This window comes from Selaginella moellendorffii, unplaced genomic scaffold, assembly GCF_000143415.4.
Source record: "Selaginella moellendorffii unplaced genomic scaffold, v1.0 SELMOscaffold_8, whole genome shotgun sequence".
Lineage (NCBI taxonomy): Eukaryota > Viridiplantae > Streptophyta > Lycopodiopsida > Selaginellales > Selaginellaceae > Selaginella > Selaginella moellendorffii.
The window spans coordinates 3058950-3077204 of NW_003314269.1; the positions used below are offsets into that span (position 1 = coordinate 3058950).

Below are 18255 nucleotides of genomic sequence, written 5' to 3' on the forward strand. Positions count from 1 at the left end.
CTCTGGAGCGAGCGCAGGATTTTATGAGCTCGATGAGCTCGCAGGAAGAGGGAAATCCCATTCTCCATGCGAAAAACAGGTAGAGACGATCGCATTAATATGGTTCTTGGAAGAACAGCAGGTCTCGGGTTCGATTCCTTCTAGCGCGTGGAGAGGAAGTATCTTTTAAGAGACAGGATAAGAGTTCTTTCTTTTCCGCTAGCGATGGTCAAGAAGAGGCGCTACATGAGCGAAGGCGGCGCATATGGAAGATTTTCGTCCCGGATTTTGGATTCCAAGAAGCTAGTTCTTGGATCTTTGGGAGAGAATTCGCCTCTCTCGGCGGCAGCCGATCTCATTGGTTAGATTTTCTGGAAATTGGAGCTGTGGTCAAGAGATACATTTGTGGAGATCTTCCTGGTACGTACCTTGCATTTGCATCGATCGAAAACGCTAGATAGATCACTTGCTTCTTTTTCATGGTTTTCTTGCGTTCTATAGGGTGAATTTTCTTGGAATTCGAGTAGTACTTTCGGTTTTCTATGCTGATTCTAATCACTCTCTCCATTTATGCGTGAAGGGTCCCTCCCCCCAGGCTAGCGTGGTCCCCGCGCGGCGCTCTGATCGAAAGGACGCTCGAATTTTTCTCTCTACCATCTAGACAAATGCTGTCGGTGAGGCTATTGGAATTCAACGCTGGAAGGTGGGCAATTGCTGCGAGTGATTGCTTTAGCTCGCTCTTTTGCTCTGTTTTCTAGCTTGTCTCATCGGTTCCTTTGACTTTTTGCTGCAGCGGAGTTTTCCGGTATTTGGCTACTAAACAGGGAAATCCATAGCAAGAAAACACTCGCAAATGGGCTGTGCGAATTCTAAGGAAGTAGCGACGGCTAGATCGCCCAAGAGGCTAGGACACTCTCGGTCTTGGAAGAAGCGCCTGCTCATTCCAATTGTGGAGGTTTTCCTCCATAGCAGGAACCACAGAGCCAAGCACGCTCCTGAGCCGCTGCCAATCGCAGAGAAAGTCAGAGCTCGCCAGGAGGAGAAAGAAGATGGTTTTGAGGCGATGGAGGCAGTCGAGGTGATTGACGTGGTGGCACTCATGGAGGGGCTGGAAGAGCAAGACGAGAAAGCAGCGTGTGTGACAATGCCGGAGGCGAGGAGTGACGGGCAGGCAACGCCAGAGTCGTGGACTGACCAGGACGAGATCTCCTCTCTCTGCGAGGCATCATCACCGGAGTCTAGCCGGAATCACTGTGGAAGTCCGAAGAGCCCCCGGAGTCCACTGGTGTTTGGAGGACCGCATTCGCATTCACAGCGCAGTCTCATGAAGGGATTGACAAGGTGTGGGGACAACACGCCAGACATCGTGGTGGCCAGGAATTTTTCCTTCAACCTCCGGTCGTGCGTTGATCAGGCCTCCACGCCGAAAGTCATCCTCGACTCCACCTCTCCACTTTTGTGCAACGACGGATCTCGTGACTTCAAGCACAGGTTAGCCATCCAATGCGTGACTTCTTCCACCAGAGACAACGCCGCAAACGATGACAGTGATCTTCTCTCCACATTCGAGTCCATGATGGAGCAAATTCGCAACGACCACTGGATCTCGGAGGTCTCGAGCTCGACGATCGAAGAACCTCCCAGGGACAGGCTCACGCTCCAGCTCAAACCACAGGAATGCTGCACCACCACAGCGATTCATGGCATTGCATTCGACAGCAAAGACGTCGCCTCGGAGCCGGAGTTGGGCGATGGCTACAGTCGAGTTCCAGCGCTGTTCGTCGATGGAAGGTACGTCCCCACCCCCACGATCTCGAAACTATATAAGTTTGGATCCATCACCGTCAGGGAATTAATCCACCGCCGTCCTCGTTTGTTCCCTTTCTCAGGTACATTGGTGGCGTGGAGCGGCTAAACGAATTGAAAAGCAAGTGCCAACTTCGCAAGCTCTTGCATGATCCAAGCGGCGGAGATTTGTGGAGAGACACCGCCATGGCTTGCAAGGGGTGTGGAGGAGCGAGCTTGGTGCCATGCCTGGATTGCAATGGGAGCCGCCGGTTTATAGCGGACAATGGGCTGCCGGAGGGCTGTACGGAGTGTACGGTGAATGGAATGGTACGGTGCCCGCTGTGTAGTTAGCTGGCGATCGGAAAAGGTGGCGGACTGGTATAAAAGAGCCCCAAAGAGGTGAAAGGACAAACCCTATCACACCGATTATAGTGGGCGATGTCTGAAATCTGTTGCTTGTTGGGTGGCGCGTGGTTTGCGGGTTGGAGCTGCTGGTTGTGCTTCAAAGATGGAGATTGCAGCTTTGGTGACGCGGAGTATGGCACTGGAGCTTCCACCAGGGATGGCGAGGCCGAGAAGGAATTTGAGAATGGCATGGATTCGGTGGTACTTCCCCTGGAGCTCTACAGCGTGAGGGAGCGAGGGAGAGAGGAGTGCCCGATTTGCCTTGGGGCGTTTGGCGACGGGCAAGAGGTGACTGTGTTGCCCAAGTGCAAGCACTTCTACCATCGCGACTGTCTCTCGTCGTGGCTCTTCAGGCAACCCACTTGCCCGCTTTGCCGCTGTAGCGTCCGACACGGGCCAACCGAACTTAAAAGGCTCTAGAATTGTTTAGAGGATCTCTTGGAATAGAAGAAATGTGAATTGCTCTTCATTAAACAGCTATGCGTCCTACCGAGAAAGATTGTTATGCAAATGTCACCAAAACAAAAACAATACCATCGTTTAGGTTTACTACTTCACCACAGTAGGTGAGCGATGTTGATAACAGTGGCACTATCCACGGATGTGGTGGCCTCGTCCAGTACCAAAACAGGGGCTTGTTTTCGCATAGGCAAAACAATTGTCTCTGTCCCATGCTCCAGTTCTCACCATTTTCAGACATAAGGAAGAAAACTTTTACACATTTATTGCTTGTCAAGCTTTTCTTCCTTGGCACGCACGAGGTCTCCGAGTCATTTATCCAAGGGTGCACTTAGCACCTACAAGAATAACTAGTTTTAACTGATCTAGCTGATGATGCCTTCGAACAGCGCTAGATCTTGTGGAATGATGCTGAGCTTGGATCGGAGATTGTCCACGCGGTCAATCACGCTCTTTCCACTGGCTGGCTCGGAATATCTGAATGCTATATCACATAGAAACGTTTTTGTTGTTAAATTTCCAAAGCCATTATAAAGTTTTAGAAATTCCTACCTTAAGCTCCCAGCTCAGCGCAGGTCAGCTTTCCGGCCGATTAGAAGCAAACAGAAACCAAAGACAATGTTGGTGGTGGAGTTCTAGCCTCATAGAAGCCCACTCCATGGCTGCAGTCGAGTAGAGATAGACTCAAGCAGACGTGTTGATCCTGTGCTTGAAACGCTCTTCCTGGCAAAAGCCTCGTACTGTCCAATAGATTCCGCAAAGTGGTGAATCCTTCTGGATGCCTTAAAGCCTGGAAAGCTCCCTGCCTGACGATATGTAATATCTCTGCAAATAAATACAACCTCATTAGGACAGAGGTGTTGATTGAAAACGAGATTTACCCGTAGCAAGATACAGCAAACAAACACAGGAGCAAAAACGATTAAGACTCCAAACTGCTTGAGACATAACTCCCACAATGTAGAAAAGCTATACTCCTGAGAACGCAAGGCCCCCAAGCCTGTAAGGCACATTTAAGTCGAGAGCACTTTGGTCTGTAGAAGCCTGAAAAGTAAAAGCGCTGCACAAGCTGGTTTAAAAACTTCAAAACGTAAGTTAAAAACGTACCCGGCTGAGAATTCTACCAGTAGGAGTCGAATAAAAAAACCACATCCGCAAATGAAAAATGCAGTGCAATATGTCAAAGAAGACCTTCTGAGATGTTGCTGATGTAGCACCCTGAGAAGCACGAACAGTGATGCTCCAAACGGAATTCACTGGAATTCACCGGACTCACAGCGATGCTCCAAGCAAAAAATCCTCCGTATCCGATGATCAACCGAATAGGATCAAACTGTGGAGATACAGCCGTCGCTGAGCCATTCACCAGTCTGACGCAATTTGAAAGATTTGAAACAGCAGCATACTCACCAATATACGCCCTTGTAAACTGCCGTGCAGTAGTTCCAGTAAACTTGCAAACCAAAACTACATTTCTCACGTTCTTCTTTTTGTACCAGTTCTTCCTTTGGTGGCTGGTTCAACTTCTGCACTTCTTTTTTTCTTCATTATTGCACCATAGCCTTGTTGTGTGCTCCTCCTTGTAGAGATTGGCACTCAAGAACAAGAGGTTTAGCCTCTTCAACCTTCACTGAGTCAGCTTTCGCTAGTGAGTTTTAGCTCGTCAACGTAAATAAAGCATACCAAAATGAGGTCACTTGATGCGTCACTAAAATGTCAGTCTTTGCATTAAGAATGAATTTGAAGAACACACTCCTGCGTATATGAGTGAGATCACACAGCTAAACAGACATGCTTACCCTGAATATTTGAGTACCAGTTTCCACGTCCACAGCACCAAAAGGATCGTGAAGTAGGTAGATATCACCATCCTGATACAGTGCACGAACAAGTTGCATCCTTTGCTTCTGGCCGCCACTCAAGTTGACGCCCCTCTCACCTATTTCTGTCTGATCTCCGAATGGAAGAATTTCCAGATCTCTTTTGAGTTGACACATCTCCAGCACACGATAGTATTTACTTCTGTTCATAGGCGAGCCAAAACAAACACTATTCTCGATCATTGTACCCAACAGTCTGGCCCACGTACGATGTTCTTCCAGTTACCTGGACCTGTAAAAGCAGATGTAAGGAAAGAAAGAGAGAATGGTAAAATGCGTACCATGCCAGAACAAGAGCAAGCTCGATTTACCGGAACCAACCATTCCGCAAACCGAAACTGTCGTCCCTTCTAGACATCCACTCACTGATGTCTGCTGCTTCCACCAGAATTACTGTAGGATCTTGGTCATTTGTCCGAGAAACAGCATCCGCCTGAAGCTCTGGCTCGTGAAGAAACTTACTCAGCCGATCCAGCGAAACTCTTGTTCGAGACAGAGTTGAAATACAGTCAGGTAGAGCTGTGAGCGCCTCCTGTAAAACTCTAAAGGTGGCCAGCGCTGAAAGAACTTTCCCAGTGATCAGAGGTATTTTTACACAAGTACCAAAAGTGACCACTGGGATTTGTCCAGAAGAGGAAAATTATAGCTGCCTGCGTCAAGAACGGTTTCTTCAACCAGCCATCTCAAGGCTTCCAGTTTCTGCAGGTAGGCCTTCTCCCAAGCTTGCACCTTGAGAATCCTCATGCTCTTTAAGCACTCCGTTGTAGGTCGCAATCGGGCGTCCTTGGCCTCCATGATCTTGTCCTTGTACTTGTCTCGCAAGGAGGTAAACGGAGTGTTGATAGCCACCGAAGCCAGCGTCGCAACCACGTTAGCTATCGCAGCAACCCCGACTTTCTGGTATAGAATAAGAAGTGCCAACGCCACCTGAAGCAGTAAAATCCAGATGTCGTGCATATACAAGAAGTCGAGAACCCTCTGGATATCCACTGCCATATGGTTGACAATCTCTCCGCTGGTGTATTTCTGCTGCGACAAGTTAGAAAGTCGCAAGCCTTTCCTATATACGTAATTTGTGAGCGTCGCGCGGGCCTTTATCGCTTACTAGTCGGCCGGGACTTTGTAGACAAGAAGAAACTCAACGAATCTCGTGACTTCAAGCACAGGTTGGCCATCCAATGCGTGACTACTTCTTCCACGAGAGACAACGCCGCAAACGATGACTGTGATCTCCTCTCCACTTTCGTGTCCATGATGGAGCAAACCCGCAACGACCACTGGATCTCGGAGGTCTCGAGCTCGACGATGAAAGAACCTCCCAGGAACAGGCTCACGCTCCCGTTCAAACCACACGACGAGGAATGCAGCACCACCACAGCGATCCACGGCATTGCGTTCGAGAGCAAAGGAGTGCTACAGTCGACTTCCAGCGCTGTTCATCGATCGAAGGTACCCCACGATCTCGAAACTATATAAGTTTCGATCCATCACAGTCAGGGAATTAATCCATCGCCGTCCTCGTTTGTTCTCTTCCTCAGGTACATTCGTGGCGTGGAGCGGCTAAACGAAAAAACAAGGGCCAGCTTCGCAAGCTCTTGCATGATAAGCAGTGGAGATTTGCGGACAGACACCGCCATGGCTTGCAAGGGGTGTGGAGGAGCGAGCTTGGTGCCATGCCTGGATTGCAATGGGAACGACAATGGGCTGTACGGAGTGTACGGTGAATGGCAAACGGTGCCCGCTGTGCACTTAGCTGGCGATCGGAAAAGGTGGTGGACTGGTATAAAAGAGCCCCAAAGAACTGAAAGGAAAAACCTATCACACAGACTATAGTGGGCGATGTCTGAAATCTGTTGCTTGTTGGGTGGCGCGTGGTTTGCGGGTTGGAGCTGCTGGTTGTGCATTAAAGATGGAGATTGCAGCTTTGGTGACGCGGGGTATGGCACTGGAGCTTCCACCAGGGATGGCGAGGCCGAGAAGAAACTTGAGAATGGCATGGATTCGGTGGTACTTCCCCTGGAGCTCTACAGCGTGAGGGAGCGAGGGAGAGAGGAGTGCCCCATTTGCCTTGGGGAGTTTGGCGACGGGCAAGAGGTGTGTGTGTTGCCCAAGTGCAAGCACTTTTACCATCGCGACTGTATCTCGTTGTGGCTCTTCAAGCAACACACTTGCCCGCTTTGCCGCTGTAGCCTCCGACACGAGCCAACCGAACTAAAAAGGCTCTAAAATTGTAAAGACTTGAGTTGATAATCCAGAAGATCTCTTGGAATAGAAGAAATGTGAGCTGCTCTTCATTAAAAGCTTGCCCGGCTCGTCGTATGCAAATGTCACCAAAACAAAACAATACCATCGTTTAGGACTTAGTCGCTGTCCACCACAGTAGGCGAGCGATGGTGATAACAGTGCATCCCTGGAAATCACTCCATTGGTGGCACTGTCCACGGATGTGGTGGCCTCGTCCAGTATCAAAACACGGGCTTGTTTTAGCATAACTCGTCCAAGGCAAAACAATTGTCTCTGTCCGTCCTCACCTTTTACACATACACGCACGAGGTTTCCGAGTCATTTATCCAAGGGTTTTTAAGAAACTTAGAAAGGATGCTTTCGAACAGCGTTGGATCCTGTGGAATGATGCTGAGCCTGGATCGGAGATCATCTTCGTTATGTCCATGCCGTCGATCACGATCTTTCCACCGGCTGGCTCAGAATATGGCCTGGATGAACATGGATTTTTCACTGCCAGTCCGGCCCACGACTCCAATCCTCTCGACTCCGGGAAATACACAGTTATTGTTGAAACAAGCGGTGAGTTGGAGTTGTAGCGGACCTATGTCACATAGAAATGTTGTTCAAGTTCCAAAGCCATTATAGAAGTTTTAGAAATTCCTACCTTAAGCTCCACTAGCTCAACGTTTCATGTGGCAGGCCAGCTTTCCGGAAGCTTAGACTCTTCAATCTCCCATGGTGCCTCGCTGGGAATGCGAGGGGAGGGAGATAACCTTATCGAAGCAAACAGAAACCAAAGACAACGTTGGTGAGGAGTTCTAGCCTCATAGAGGCCCACTCCATGGCTGCAGCCGAGTAGAGATAGACTCGAGCAGACGTGTCGATCCTGTGCATGAAACGCTCTTCCTGGCAAAAGCCTCGTACTGTCGGAGCTCCTGCAATAGATTCCGCAAAGTGGTGAATCCATCTGCCTGCCTGACGGTATATAACACCTTTGCAAATAGATTCAACTCTAATTAGAACAGAGGTATTGATTGAAAAAGAGATGTACCTGTAGCAAGATACAGAAAACAAACACAGGAGCAAAAACGACTAAAACTCCAAACTGCTTGAGACATAACTCCCACAATGTATACAAGCTGTACTCCTGAGAACGCAAGGCCCCCAAGCCTGTAAGGCACATTTAAGTCGAGAGCACTTTGGTCTGTAGAAGCCTGAGATTAAAAACTTCAAACGTAAGCGGATGTACCCGGCTGAGAATTCTACTAGTTGGAGTCGAATAAAAAAACCACATCAATTGGCAAATGAGTGGAGTATGTCAAAGAAGAACTTCTGAGATGTTGCGAGGCTGATGACATGATGTAGCACCCTGAGAAGCACGAACAGCGATGCTCCAAATAGAATTCACCAAATGAATTCCTACTGGTGTTCACAGCGATGCTCCAAGCGAAAAATCCTCTGTATCCGATGATCAACCGAATAGGATCAAACAGCCGTCGCTGAGCCATCCACCTGTCTGACGCAAGATTTGAAACAGTAGCATACTCACCAACATACGCCCTTGTAAACTGCCGTGCAGTAGTATCCATAAAGTTGCAAACCAAACTACCTTTCTCGCGTTCTTCTTTTTGTACCAGTTGTTCTGCCTTGGGCTCGTTCGACTTCTGCACTTCTGTTTTTTACTTCATTATTTGGATACCTCCATAGCCTTGTTGTGTGCTCCAACAAGCACTCTTTGGGAAATTTATGTAGAGATTGGCACTCAAGAACAAGAGGTTTAGCTCGCTTGGAAAAGCTGAGAGTAAGTTCCAGATCGCCCATCTTTAACCTACATTTAGCTCGTCAACGTGGACTTTATTTTATATTGTTGAATTAAGAACACATTCTGTGTATGATTTATGAGTGAGATCACAGAGCCAAACAGAGACATACCAGTTTCCACGTCCATGGCACCGAAAGTATCATCAAGTAGGCAGGTATCACCATCCTGATACAGTGCACGAGCAAGTTGTATCCTTTGCTTCTGGCCGCCCTCCATTTTCTTTTTCTGTCTTTCTTTCACGGCTATCTAACCCCGCTTAAATTGACGCCCCTCTCGCCTATTTCTATCTGATTTCCGAATGGAAGAACTTCCAGATCTCTTTTGAGTTGACACATCTCCAGCACGCGATCGTATTTACTTCTGTCCATAGGCGAGCCAAAACAAACATTATTCTCGATCGGTCCACTTTGTACCCAAGCAGTCTGGCCCACGTACGATGTTCTTCCAGTTACCTGGACCTGCAAAAGCAGATGGAAGGAGAATGGTAGAATACAAAAATGCGTACCATAGTTTTGGGATTTCTCCCAGAAGGCACGAGAGCAAGCTCAATTTTCCGCAAACCGCAACTGTCATCCCTTTTTTGACATCCAGATTAACTCTAGCTCAGGACATCTGACGTCTGCTGCTTCCACCAGAATTACTGTAGGATCTTGGTCATTTGTCCGAGAAACAGCCTGAAGCTCTGGCTCGTGAAGAAACTTACTCAGCCGATCCAGCGAAACTCTTGTTTGAGACAGAGTTGAAATACAGTCTGCTAGCCTCCTGTAAAATTCTAAAGGTGGCCACCGCTGAAAGAACTTTCCCAGTGGTCAGAGGTATCTTCAGCACCACACAAGTACCAAAAGTGACCACTCCAGTGATCATCTGTCCAGAAGCGGAAAGAAACGATTTCTTCAGCCAGCCATACTCCACACCTCTCAAGGCTTCCAGTTTCTGCAGGTAAGTGAGAATCCTCATGCTCTTTAAGCACTCCGTCGTAGGGCGTCCTTGGCCTCCATGATCTTGCCCTGGTACTTGTCTTGCAGGAGCTAAACGGAGTGTTCATAGCCGCCGAAATCAGCGTAGCAACCACAGTAGCAATCGCAGCAGCCCCGACTTGCTGGTATAGAATAAGAAGTCACCTGAAGCGGGTAAATACGATTTGTGCGTAAACTAATTGGACGCGACAAGATCATCCAAGGCTAGCACAGAACGAGAAGAAAATGTCTCAGCGTCACGAGGCTGGATTGCCTCCTCTCTTGCGCGATGCTACCAACAACAAGCCAGGCAGGAGAACTCCTCGGCAAGACGTGATCCATGAAGAAATGCGACACAGAGAAGCAGCGAAAGGGGGAATCTTGATGGTCTTGAGCTTTCTAGTCCGCCGGGACTTTGTAGACAAGAAGAAACTCACAAGAAAAAATTCAGACTCAACTCCTTCAGATTAAATATCACGTTCGTTCCTGCCTCTACAGAGTTTTACATTCTGGCAGATTTTATACCAACGCTGTCGCAAACAAAAACTCCCTGAAGTCAGCCACAAAGTAGCTAAGGTGGCCATTCTAGTCGTCCAAATTATTGCGAGCTGCGTCAAGAACGATTTCTTCAGCCAACCACTCCAACCGCTGAAAAGGTGGCTGGTATAAAAGAGCCCCAAAGAGGTGAAAGGAAAAACCCTATCACACCGACTATAGTGGGCGATGTCTGAAATCTGTTGCTTGTTGGGTGGCGCCTGGTTTGCGGGTTGGAGCTGCTGGTTGTGCATCAAAGATGGAGATTGCAGCTTTGGTGACGCGGGGTATGGCACTGGAGCTTCCACCAGGGATGGCGAGGCCGAGAAGAAACTTGAGAATGGCATGGATTCGGTGGTACTTCCCCTGGAGCTCTACAGCGTGAGGGAGCGAGGGAGAGAGGAGTGCCCGATTTGCCTTGGGGAGTTTGGCGACGGGCAAGAGGTGACTGTGTTGCCCAAGTGCAAGCACTTCTACCATCGCGACTGTCTCTCGTCGTGGCTCTTCAGGCAACCCACTTGCCCGCTTTGCCGCTGTAGCGTCCGACACGGGCCAACCGAACTTAAAAGGCTCTAAAATTGTTTAGAAGATCTCTTGGAATAGAAGAAATGTGAGTTGCTCTTCATTAAACAGCTACCGAGAAAGATTGTTATGCAAATGTCACCAAAACAAAAACAATACCATCGTTTAGGTTTACTACTTAGTCGCTGTCCACCACAGTAGGTGAGCAATGTTGATAACAGTAGCGCTGTCCACGGATGTGGTGGCTTCGTCCAGTACCAAAACAGGGGCTTGTTTTCGCATAGGCAAAACAATTGTCTCTATCCCATGCTCCAGTTCTCACCATTTTCAAAACATAAGAAAACTTTTACACATTTATTGCCTGTCCAGCTTTTCTTCCTTGGCACGCACGAGGTCTCCGAGTCATTTATCCAAGGGTGCACTTAGCACCTACAAGAATAACTAGTTTTAACTGATCTAGCGGATGATGCCTTCGAACAGCGCTGGATCCTATGGAATGATGCTGAGTTTGGATCGGAGATCATCTTCATTATGTCTATGCTGTCAATCACGCTCTTTCCACTGGCTGGCTCGGAATATGGCCTGAATGCTATATCACATAGAAACGTTTTTGTTGTTAAATTTCCAAAGCCATTATAGAAGTTTTAGAAATTCCTACCTTAAGCTCCTAGCTCAGCGCTTCCTGTGGCAGGTCAGCTTTCCGGAAGCTTAGACTCTTCAATCGCATTGCTGGGAATGCGAGAATATTGCTGCCGGGAGGGAGATAGCCGATTAGAATCAAACAGAAACCAAAGACAACGTTGGTGGTGGAGTTCTAGTCATAGAAGCCCACTCCATGACTGCAGCCGAGTAGAGATAGGCTCGAGCAGACGTATTGATCCTGTGCTTGAAACGCTCTTCCTGGCAAAAGCCTCGTACTGTCGGAGCTCCTGCAATAGATTCCGCAAGGTGAATCCTTCTGGATGCCTTAAAGCCTGGAAAGCTCCCTGCCTGACGATATGTAATACCTCTGCAAATAAATGCAACCTCATTAGGACAGAGGTGTTGATTGAAAACGATGAGTCCGGTGAAAGAAGCGGAATGGTTGGTTCCGGTATTATTATTACATTATTCTCGATCATTCCACTTTGTACCCAACAGTCTGGCCCACGTATGATGTTCTTCCAGTTACCTGGACCTGTAAAAGCAGATGTAAGGAAAGAAAGAGAGAATGGTAAAATGCGTACCATGCCAGCACGAGAGCAAGCTCGATTTACCGGAACCAACCATTCCGCAAACCGCAACTGTCGTCCCTTTTAGACATCCATATTAACTCCAGATAACGAGAGCTTAGAACTCACTGATGTCTGCTGCTTCCACCAGAATTACTGTAGGATCTTGGTCATTTGTCCGTCTCGAGCTCGACGATCAAAGAACCTCCCAGGGACAGGCTCACGCTTCCGTTCAAACCACACGACGAGGAATGCAGCACCACCACAGCGATCCACGGCATTGCGTTCGAGAGCAAAGGAGTCTCCACGATGGAGCCGGAGTTGGGCGATGGACAATCGAGTTCCAATCGATGGAAGGTACGTCCCCAGCCCCACGATCTCGAAACTATATAAGTTTCGATCCATCACAGTCAGGGAATTAATCCATCGCCGTCCTCGTTTGTTCTCTTCGTCAGGTACATTGGTGGCGTGGAGCGGCTAAACGAAAAAACAAGGGCCAGCTTCGCAAGCTCTTGCATGATAAGCAGCGGATATTTGCGGACAGACACCGCCATGGCTTGCAAGGGGTGTGGAGGAGCGAGCTTGGTGCCATGCCTGGATTGCAATGGGAGCCGCCGGTTTATAGCGGACAATGAGCTGTACGGAGCGTACGGTAAATGGCATACGGTGCCCGCGATCGGAAAAGGTGGCGGACTGGTATAAAAGAGCCCCAAAGAGGTGAAAGGACAAACCCTATCACACCGATTATAGTGGGCGATGTCTGAAATCTGTTGCTTGTTGGGTGGCGCGTGGTTTGCGGGTTGGAGCTGCTGGTTGTGCTTCAAAGATGGAGATTGCAGCTTTGGTGACGCGGAGTATGGCGCTGGAGCTTCCACCAGGGATGGCGAGGCCGAGAAGGAATTTGAGAATGGCATGGATTCGGTGGTACTTCCCCTGGAGCTCTACAGCGTGAGGGAGCGAGGGAGAGAGGAGTGCCCGATTTGCCTTGGGGAGTTTGGCGACGGGCAAGAGGTGACTGTGTTGCCCAAGTGCAAGCACTTCTACCATCGCGACTGTCTCTCGTCGTGGCTCTTCAGGCAACCCACTTGCCCGCTTTGCCGCTGTAGCCTCCGACACGAGCCAACCGAACTAAAAAGGCTCTAAAATTGTAAAGACTTGAGTTGATAATCCAGAAGATCTCTTGGAATAGAAGAAATGTGAGCTGCTCGTCATTAAAAGCTTGCCCAGCTCGTCGTATGCAAATGTCACCAAAACAAAACAATACCATCGTTTAGGACTTAGTCGCTGTCCACCACAGTAGGCGAGCGATGGTGATAACAGTGCATCCCTGGAAATCACTCCATCGGTGGCACTGTCCACGGATGTGGTGGCCTCGTCCAGTATCAATACACGGGCTTGTTTTAGCATAACTCGTCCAAGGCAAAACAATTGTCTCTGTCCCATGCTCCAGTTTTCACCATTTTCAGACAGCAAAAGTCACCGAGAAGGTAGGCTGTCTCTAGCACTTGCAAGGGATGGGCTTGCCTTCCTTGTCTGTGAGAGCTTTATAAGCAGCTTTGATCCTCAGAGAAAAGGAAGAAAACTTTTACACATACACGCACGAGGTTTCCAAGTCATTTATCCAAGGGTTTTGAAGAAACTTAGAAAGGATGAGTCTCCACTCACATTTGTTTAAATACCAAGTTTTATAGCGAATGGTGCCTTCGAACAGCGTTGGATCTGTGGAATGGTGCTGAGCCTGGATCGGAGATCATCTTCGTTATGTCCACGCCGTCGATCACGCTCTTTCCACCGGCTGGCTCAGAATATGGCATGGATGAGCGTGGATTTTCCACTGCCAGTCCGGCCCACGACTCCAATCCTCTTGACTCCGGGAAATACACAGTTATTGTTGTGAAACAGGAGCGGTGAGTTGGAGTTATAGCGGACCTATGTCACGTAGAAATGTTGTTCAAGTTCCAAAGCCATTATCGAAGTTTTAGAAATTCCTACCTACGTTTCCTGTGGCAGGCCAGCTTTCCGGAAGCTTAGACTCTTCAATCTCCCATGGTGCCTCGCTGGGAATGCGAGGGGAGGGAGATAACCTTATTGAAGAAAACAGAAACCAAAGACAACGTTGGTGAGGAGTTCTAGCCTCATAGAGGCCCACTCCATGGCTGCAGCCGAGTAGAGATAGACTCGAGCAGACGTGTCGATCCTGTGCATGAAACGCTCTTCCTGGCAAAAACCTCGTACTGTCGGAGCTCCTGCAATAGATTCCGCAAAGTGGTGACTCCTTGAAGCCTGGAAAGCTCCCTGCCTGACGGTATATAAGACCTTTGCAAATAGATTCAACTCTAATTAGGACAGAGGTATTGATTGAAAAAGAGATTTACCTGTAGCAAGATACAGAAAACAAACACAGGAGCAAAAACGATTAAGACTCCAAACTGCTTGAGACATAACTCCCACAATATATAAAAGCTGTACTCCTGAGAACGCAAGGCCCCCAAGCCTGCAAGGCACATTTAAGTCGAGAGCACTTTGGTCTGTAGAAGCCTGAGATTTAAAAACTTCAAATGTAAACAGACGTACCCGGCTGAGAATTCTACCTTGGAGTTAAATAAAAAAACCACATCAATTGGCAAATGAGTGGAGTATGTCAAAGAAGAACTTCTGAGATGTCGCGAGGCTGATGACATGATGTAGCACCCTGAGAAGCACGAACAGCGATGCTCCAAACGGAATTCCTACCAGTGTTCACAGCGATGCTCCAAGCAAAAAATCCTCTGTATCCGATGATCAACCGAATGGGATCAAACACGCCGTCGATGAGCCATCCACCAGTCTGACGCAAGATTTGAAACAGTAGCATACTCACCAATATACGCCCTTGTAAACTGCCATGCAGTAGTATCAGTAAACTTGCAAACCAAAACTACCTTTCTCGTGTTCTTCTTTTTGTACCAGTTGTTCTGCCTTGGGCTCATTCGACTTCTGCACTTCTGTTTTTTACTTCATTATTTGGATACCTCCATAGCCTTGTTGTGTGCTCCAACAAGCACTCTTTGGGAAATTTATGTAGAGATTGGCACTCAAGAACAAGAGGTTTAACTCGCTTGGAAAAGCTGAGAGTAAGGTCCAGATCGCCCATCTTTTACCTACATTTAGCTCGTCAACGTGTACTTTATTTTATATTGTTACCAATAATGAATTAAGTGAATTAAGAACACATTTTGCGTAAAATTTATGAGTGAGAGATCACAGAGCCAAACAGAGACATGCTTACCTTGAAGATTTGAGTACCAGTTTCCACGTCCATGGCACCGAAAGTATCATCAAGTAGGTAGGTATCACCATCCTGATACAGTGCACGAGCAAGTTGTATCCTTTGCTTCTGGCCGCCCGGCCATGGCCTCCATTTTCTTTTTCTGTCTTTCTTTCACGGCTATCTAACCCCGCTTAAATTGATGCCCCTCTCGCTTATTTCTGTCTGATCTCCGAATGGAAGAACTTCCATATCTCTTTTGAGTTGACACATCTCCAGCACGCGATCGTATTACTTCTGTCCATAAAACAAACATTATTCTCGACCATTCCACTTTGTACCCAAGCAGTCTGGCCCACATACGATGTTCTTCCAGTTACCTGGACCTGCAAAAGCAGATGTAAGGAGAATGGTAGAATACAAAAATGCATACCATAGCCTTGGGATTTCTCCGAGAGCAAGCTCAATTTTCCGCAAACCGCAACTGTCATCCCTTTTTTGACATCCAGATTAACTCTAGCTCAGGACATCTGACGTCTGCTGCTTCCACCAGAATTACTGTAGGATCTTGGTCATTTGTCCAAGAAACAGCATCAGCCTGAAGCTCTGGCTCGTGAAGAAACTTACTCAGCCGATCCAGCGATCTTGTTTGAGACAGAGTTGAAATACAGTCTGCTAGCCTCCTGTAAAATTCTAAAGGTGGCCAGCGCTGAAAAGTGGTTAGAGGTATCTTCAGCACCACACAAGTACCAAAAGTGACCACTCCAATGATCATTTGTCCAGAAGAGGAAAGAACGATTTCTTCAGCCAGCCATACTCCACACCTCTCAAGGCTTCCAGTTTCTGCAGGTAAGTGAGAATCCTCATGCTCTTTAAGCACTCCGTCGTTGCTCGCATTCGGGCGTCCTTGGCCTCCATGATCTTGCCCTGGTACTTGTCTTGCAGGAGCTAAACGGAGTGTTTATAGCCGCCGAAATCAGCGTAGCAACCACAGTAGCAATCGCAGCAGCTCCGACTTGCTGGTATAGAATAAGAAGTCACCTGAAGCGGGTAAATACGATTTGTGCGTAAACTAATTGGACGCGACAAGATCATCCAAGGCTAGCACAGAACGAGAAGAAAATGTCTCAGCGTCACGAGGCCGGATTGCTTCCTCTCTTGCGCGATGCTACCAACAACAAGCCAGGCAGGAGAACTCCTCCGCAGGACGTGATCCATGAAGAAATGAGACACAGAGAAGCAGCGGAAGGGGGAATTTTGACGGTCTTGAGCTTGCTAGTCCGCCGGGACTTTGTAGACAAGAAGAAACTCACAAGAAAAAATTCAGACTCAATTCCTTCAGATTAAATATCACGTTCGTTCCTGCCTCGTGAAGTCTACAGAGTTTTACATTCTGGCAACACTGTCGCAAACAAAAACTCGCTGAAGTCAGCCACAAAGTAGCTAAGGTGACCATTCTAGTCGTCCAAATTATTGCGAGCTGCGTCATGAACGATTTCTTCAGCCAGCCATAGTGACTACTCCAATCACAGAACTACAGCAAAAACAAACACGCCTCACGACAAGGAACCGCTGTCAAAGAAGGCGAGAGGCTCGGAAGCTTGCTTTGAACTTTCGTGAAAAAAACCCGTGGGCTGCCGGGCAAGTCCTCTGGCTCCAAAGTCCTCTTTGCTCCGAGAGCCAGCATAGCAAGCTTAGATTCCCATTGTCGCGTGTAAATATGTGTCCAATATCCTTAGACCACGACCTTGACTGGCGACATTTTCTTCAGAGGCAAGTCACAAAATGGTGGCTTTGCCTTGGACGATCCCGGTGGCACCGCCGGCGCTTGGCGGTGGAGCAACCTCGCAGAAAAACACGACCAAGTCGGGATAATCCGCAAGCTGTGGCAAAGATTCAAGAAACAAGAAGTCTTAGAATGAAAAATGGGAAAACCTTACGTAGCTCATTTCATTGTGAAATCCAAGCTCGGTTTCAGCGTCGAGGGCATTGTTTGTGTAGACAGGCCCGACAATGTGCTTCCTCCTCGCAGCTCCAGCTCTGTGACCCATGCTCTCATATCCAAACGCTTCCACCACTCGAGCAAATTCCTCCGCATTTGACACGCCGAATCCCCGGAACAAAATCGCGCCAGGGCTCCCAAAGAGTTGACCTTCCAGATCCCAATTGCGAGATCATTGCCGGAGTCTCCACTGGAAGCTCCTGCACAAGAGCCCAAACACGGAGCATACAGATCGAGAAGAGAATGCAGGAACATACCAGGCGTAATTACAAGAGGGATGGCGTCCGTGTTCTTGGGATTGAGAAGCTTTGCCATTGCCATCGCTAAGTTAGAATATTCAATGTTTTCGGTCACCTTTATACATACCAAGTTTGAGAAACTATCCTTTTTACTGCATGATTCGGAGGATCCAAAAGATATCTTGGAAAACGCTTGAAGAAATACGAGCTCCTCTTCTTCCCCAGCTCGTCGTATTTAGCTATGCGTCCTGGAAAAAGATAAACTTGAAAAAAAAGAGAGTAAGATTTCCAACCAACGTGTAGGGCCAGAACGTAGTCGCTGTCAACTTTGTCGCGATGGTGGATGGATCATTCCATCGGTAGCACTGTCCACGGACGCGGTGGGCTCGTCTGGGTGCCAAAACACGGCCTTGTTTTAGCATCACTCGTCCAAGGCCTAACAACATGGCCTCTTAGGAAATAGAAGAATGACAGAACTTATCTCCCAGATTTCTGGATCTGAGAACTGTCCAAGGGGGTCGAGATTATAGCAGATTCTCGTTCGCTGCTATTGACTCGCCAAAGTGATGTATGATTGCAGCTCTTTGAAGACCTTGAAGTCCAGAAAGTTCTCTGGCAATATTTCTGCCAAACACGTTGAAGGATCGTCAAGTAGGTGGATACCAGCATCCTGTTGGCAGGCATATGCAGTCGTGAAGAAAGTTGTTCACCCGATCTAGCGAGATTTTGTTTGCGACAGTGTGATTAAGTCTGGGAGAATTGTAAATAACTCCTGGGCCAAAAGAACTTTCCCAGTAGTCAGAGGTATCTTCGGCACCACACAAGTCCCTAACTCGTCTGTCATCGCCAGCGAGCTAATCACGACGAGGAAATCACCATCCATAGAAGAAGGCGGGATTGTTCTTCTCGGAAGCCTGCTCGAACTTTCCCACTTTTTGTGAGAAAAAGAAAGCTCGTAAGCTGCTGATGCTCTTTTTCCTGTGCT

At 48.1% G+C, this 18255-nt stretch overlaps 3 protein-coding genes, 1 long non-coding RNA gene and 1 pseudogene across 5 annotated transcripts; 3 read left to right on the plus strand and 2 right to left on the minus strand.

Moving 5' to 3' along the window:
- Nucleotides 1–111: 111 nt before the first annotated feature.
- LOC112345470 lies at nucleotides 112–12527 on the plus strand. Of its 2 annotated transcripts, XM_024672320.1 has the most exons (5): nucleotides 112–399; nucleotides 560–682; nucleotides 773–1770; nucleotides 1869–2134; nucleotides 12468–12527. In XM_024672320.1, the coding sequence occupies exons 3-4, from the start codon at nucleotides 833–835 to the stop codon at nucleotides 2116–2118; spliced, it is 1188 nt and encodes a 395-aa protein (XP_024528088.1). In that variant the 5' UTR covers nucleotides 112–399; nucleotides 560–682; nucleotides 773–832; the 3' UTR covers nucleotides 2119–2134; nucleotides 12468–12527. The 2 variants fall into 2 exon arrangements, with proteins under 2 accessions (XP_024528088.1, XP_024528087.1); XM_024672319.1 differs by lacking the exon at nucleotides 12468–12527 and having other exon boundaries at nucleotides 1869–2646.
- On the plus strand, nucleotides 2206–2592 carry LOC9632356 (RING-H2 finger protein ATL5). Its single transcript, XM_002967077.2, has one exon. It carries the CDS (start codon nucleotides 2206–2208, stop codon nucleotides 2590–2592), a length of 387 nt encoding a protein of 128 aa, XP_002967123.2.
- LOC112345431 (RING-H2 finger protein ATL74-like) lies at nucleotides 10239–11338 on the plus strand. The gene is made up of 2 exons (XM_024672146.1): nucleotides 10239–10558; nucleotides 11263–11338. The coding sequence occupies exons 1-2, from the start codon at nucleotides 10239–10241 to the stop codon at nucleotides 11336–11338; spliced, it is 396 nt and encodes a 131-aa protein (XP_024527914.1).
- Nucleotides 12528–13917: 1390 nt separating the features above from the next.
- On the minus strand, nucleotides 13918–16054 carry LOC9636062 (annotated as a pseudogene).
- Nucleotides 16055–16604: 550 nt separating this feature from the next.
- On the minus strand, nucleotides 16605–17328 carry LOC9632360. Its single transcript, XR_002992038.1, has 3 exons — nucleotides 17289–17328; nucleotides 16970–17231; nucleotides 16605–16912 (listed from the first exon to the last, which is right to left on the minus strand). It is a non-coding gene; the product is annotated as an uncharacterized LOC9632360 (long non-coding RNA).
- Nucleotides 17329–18255: the final 927 nt, after the last annotated feature.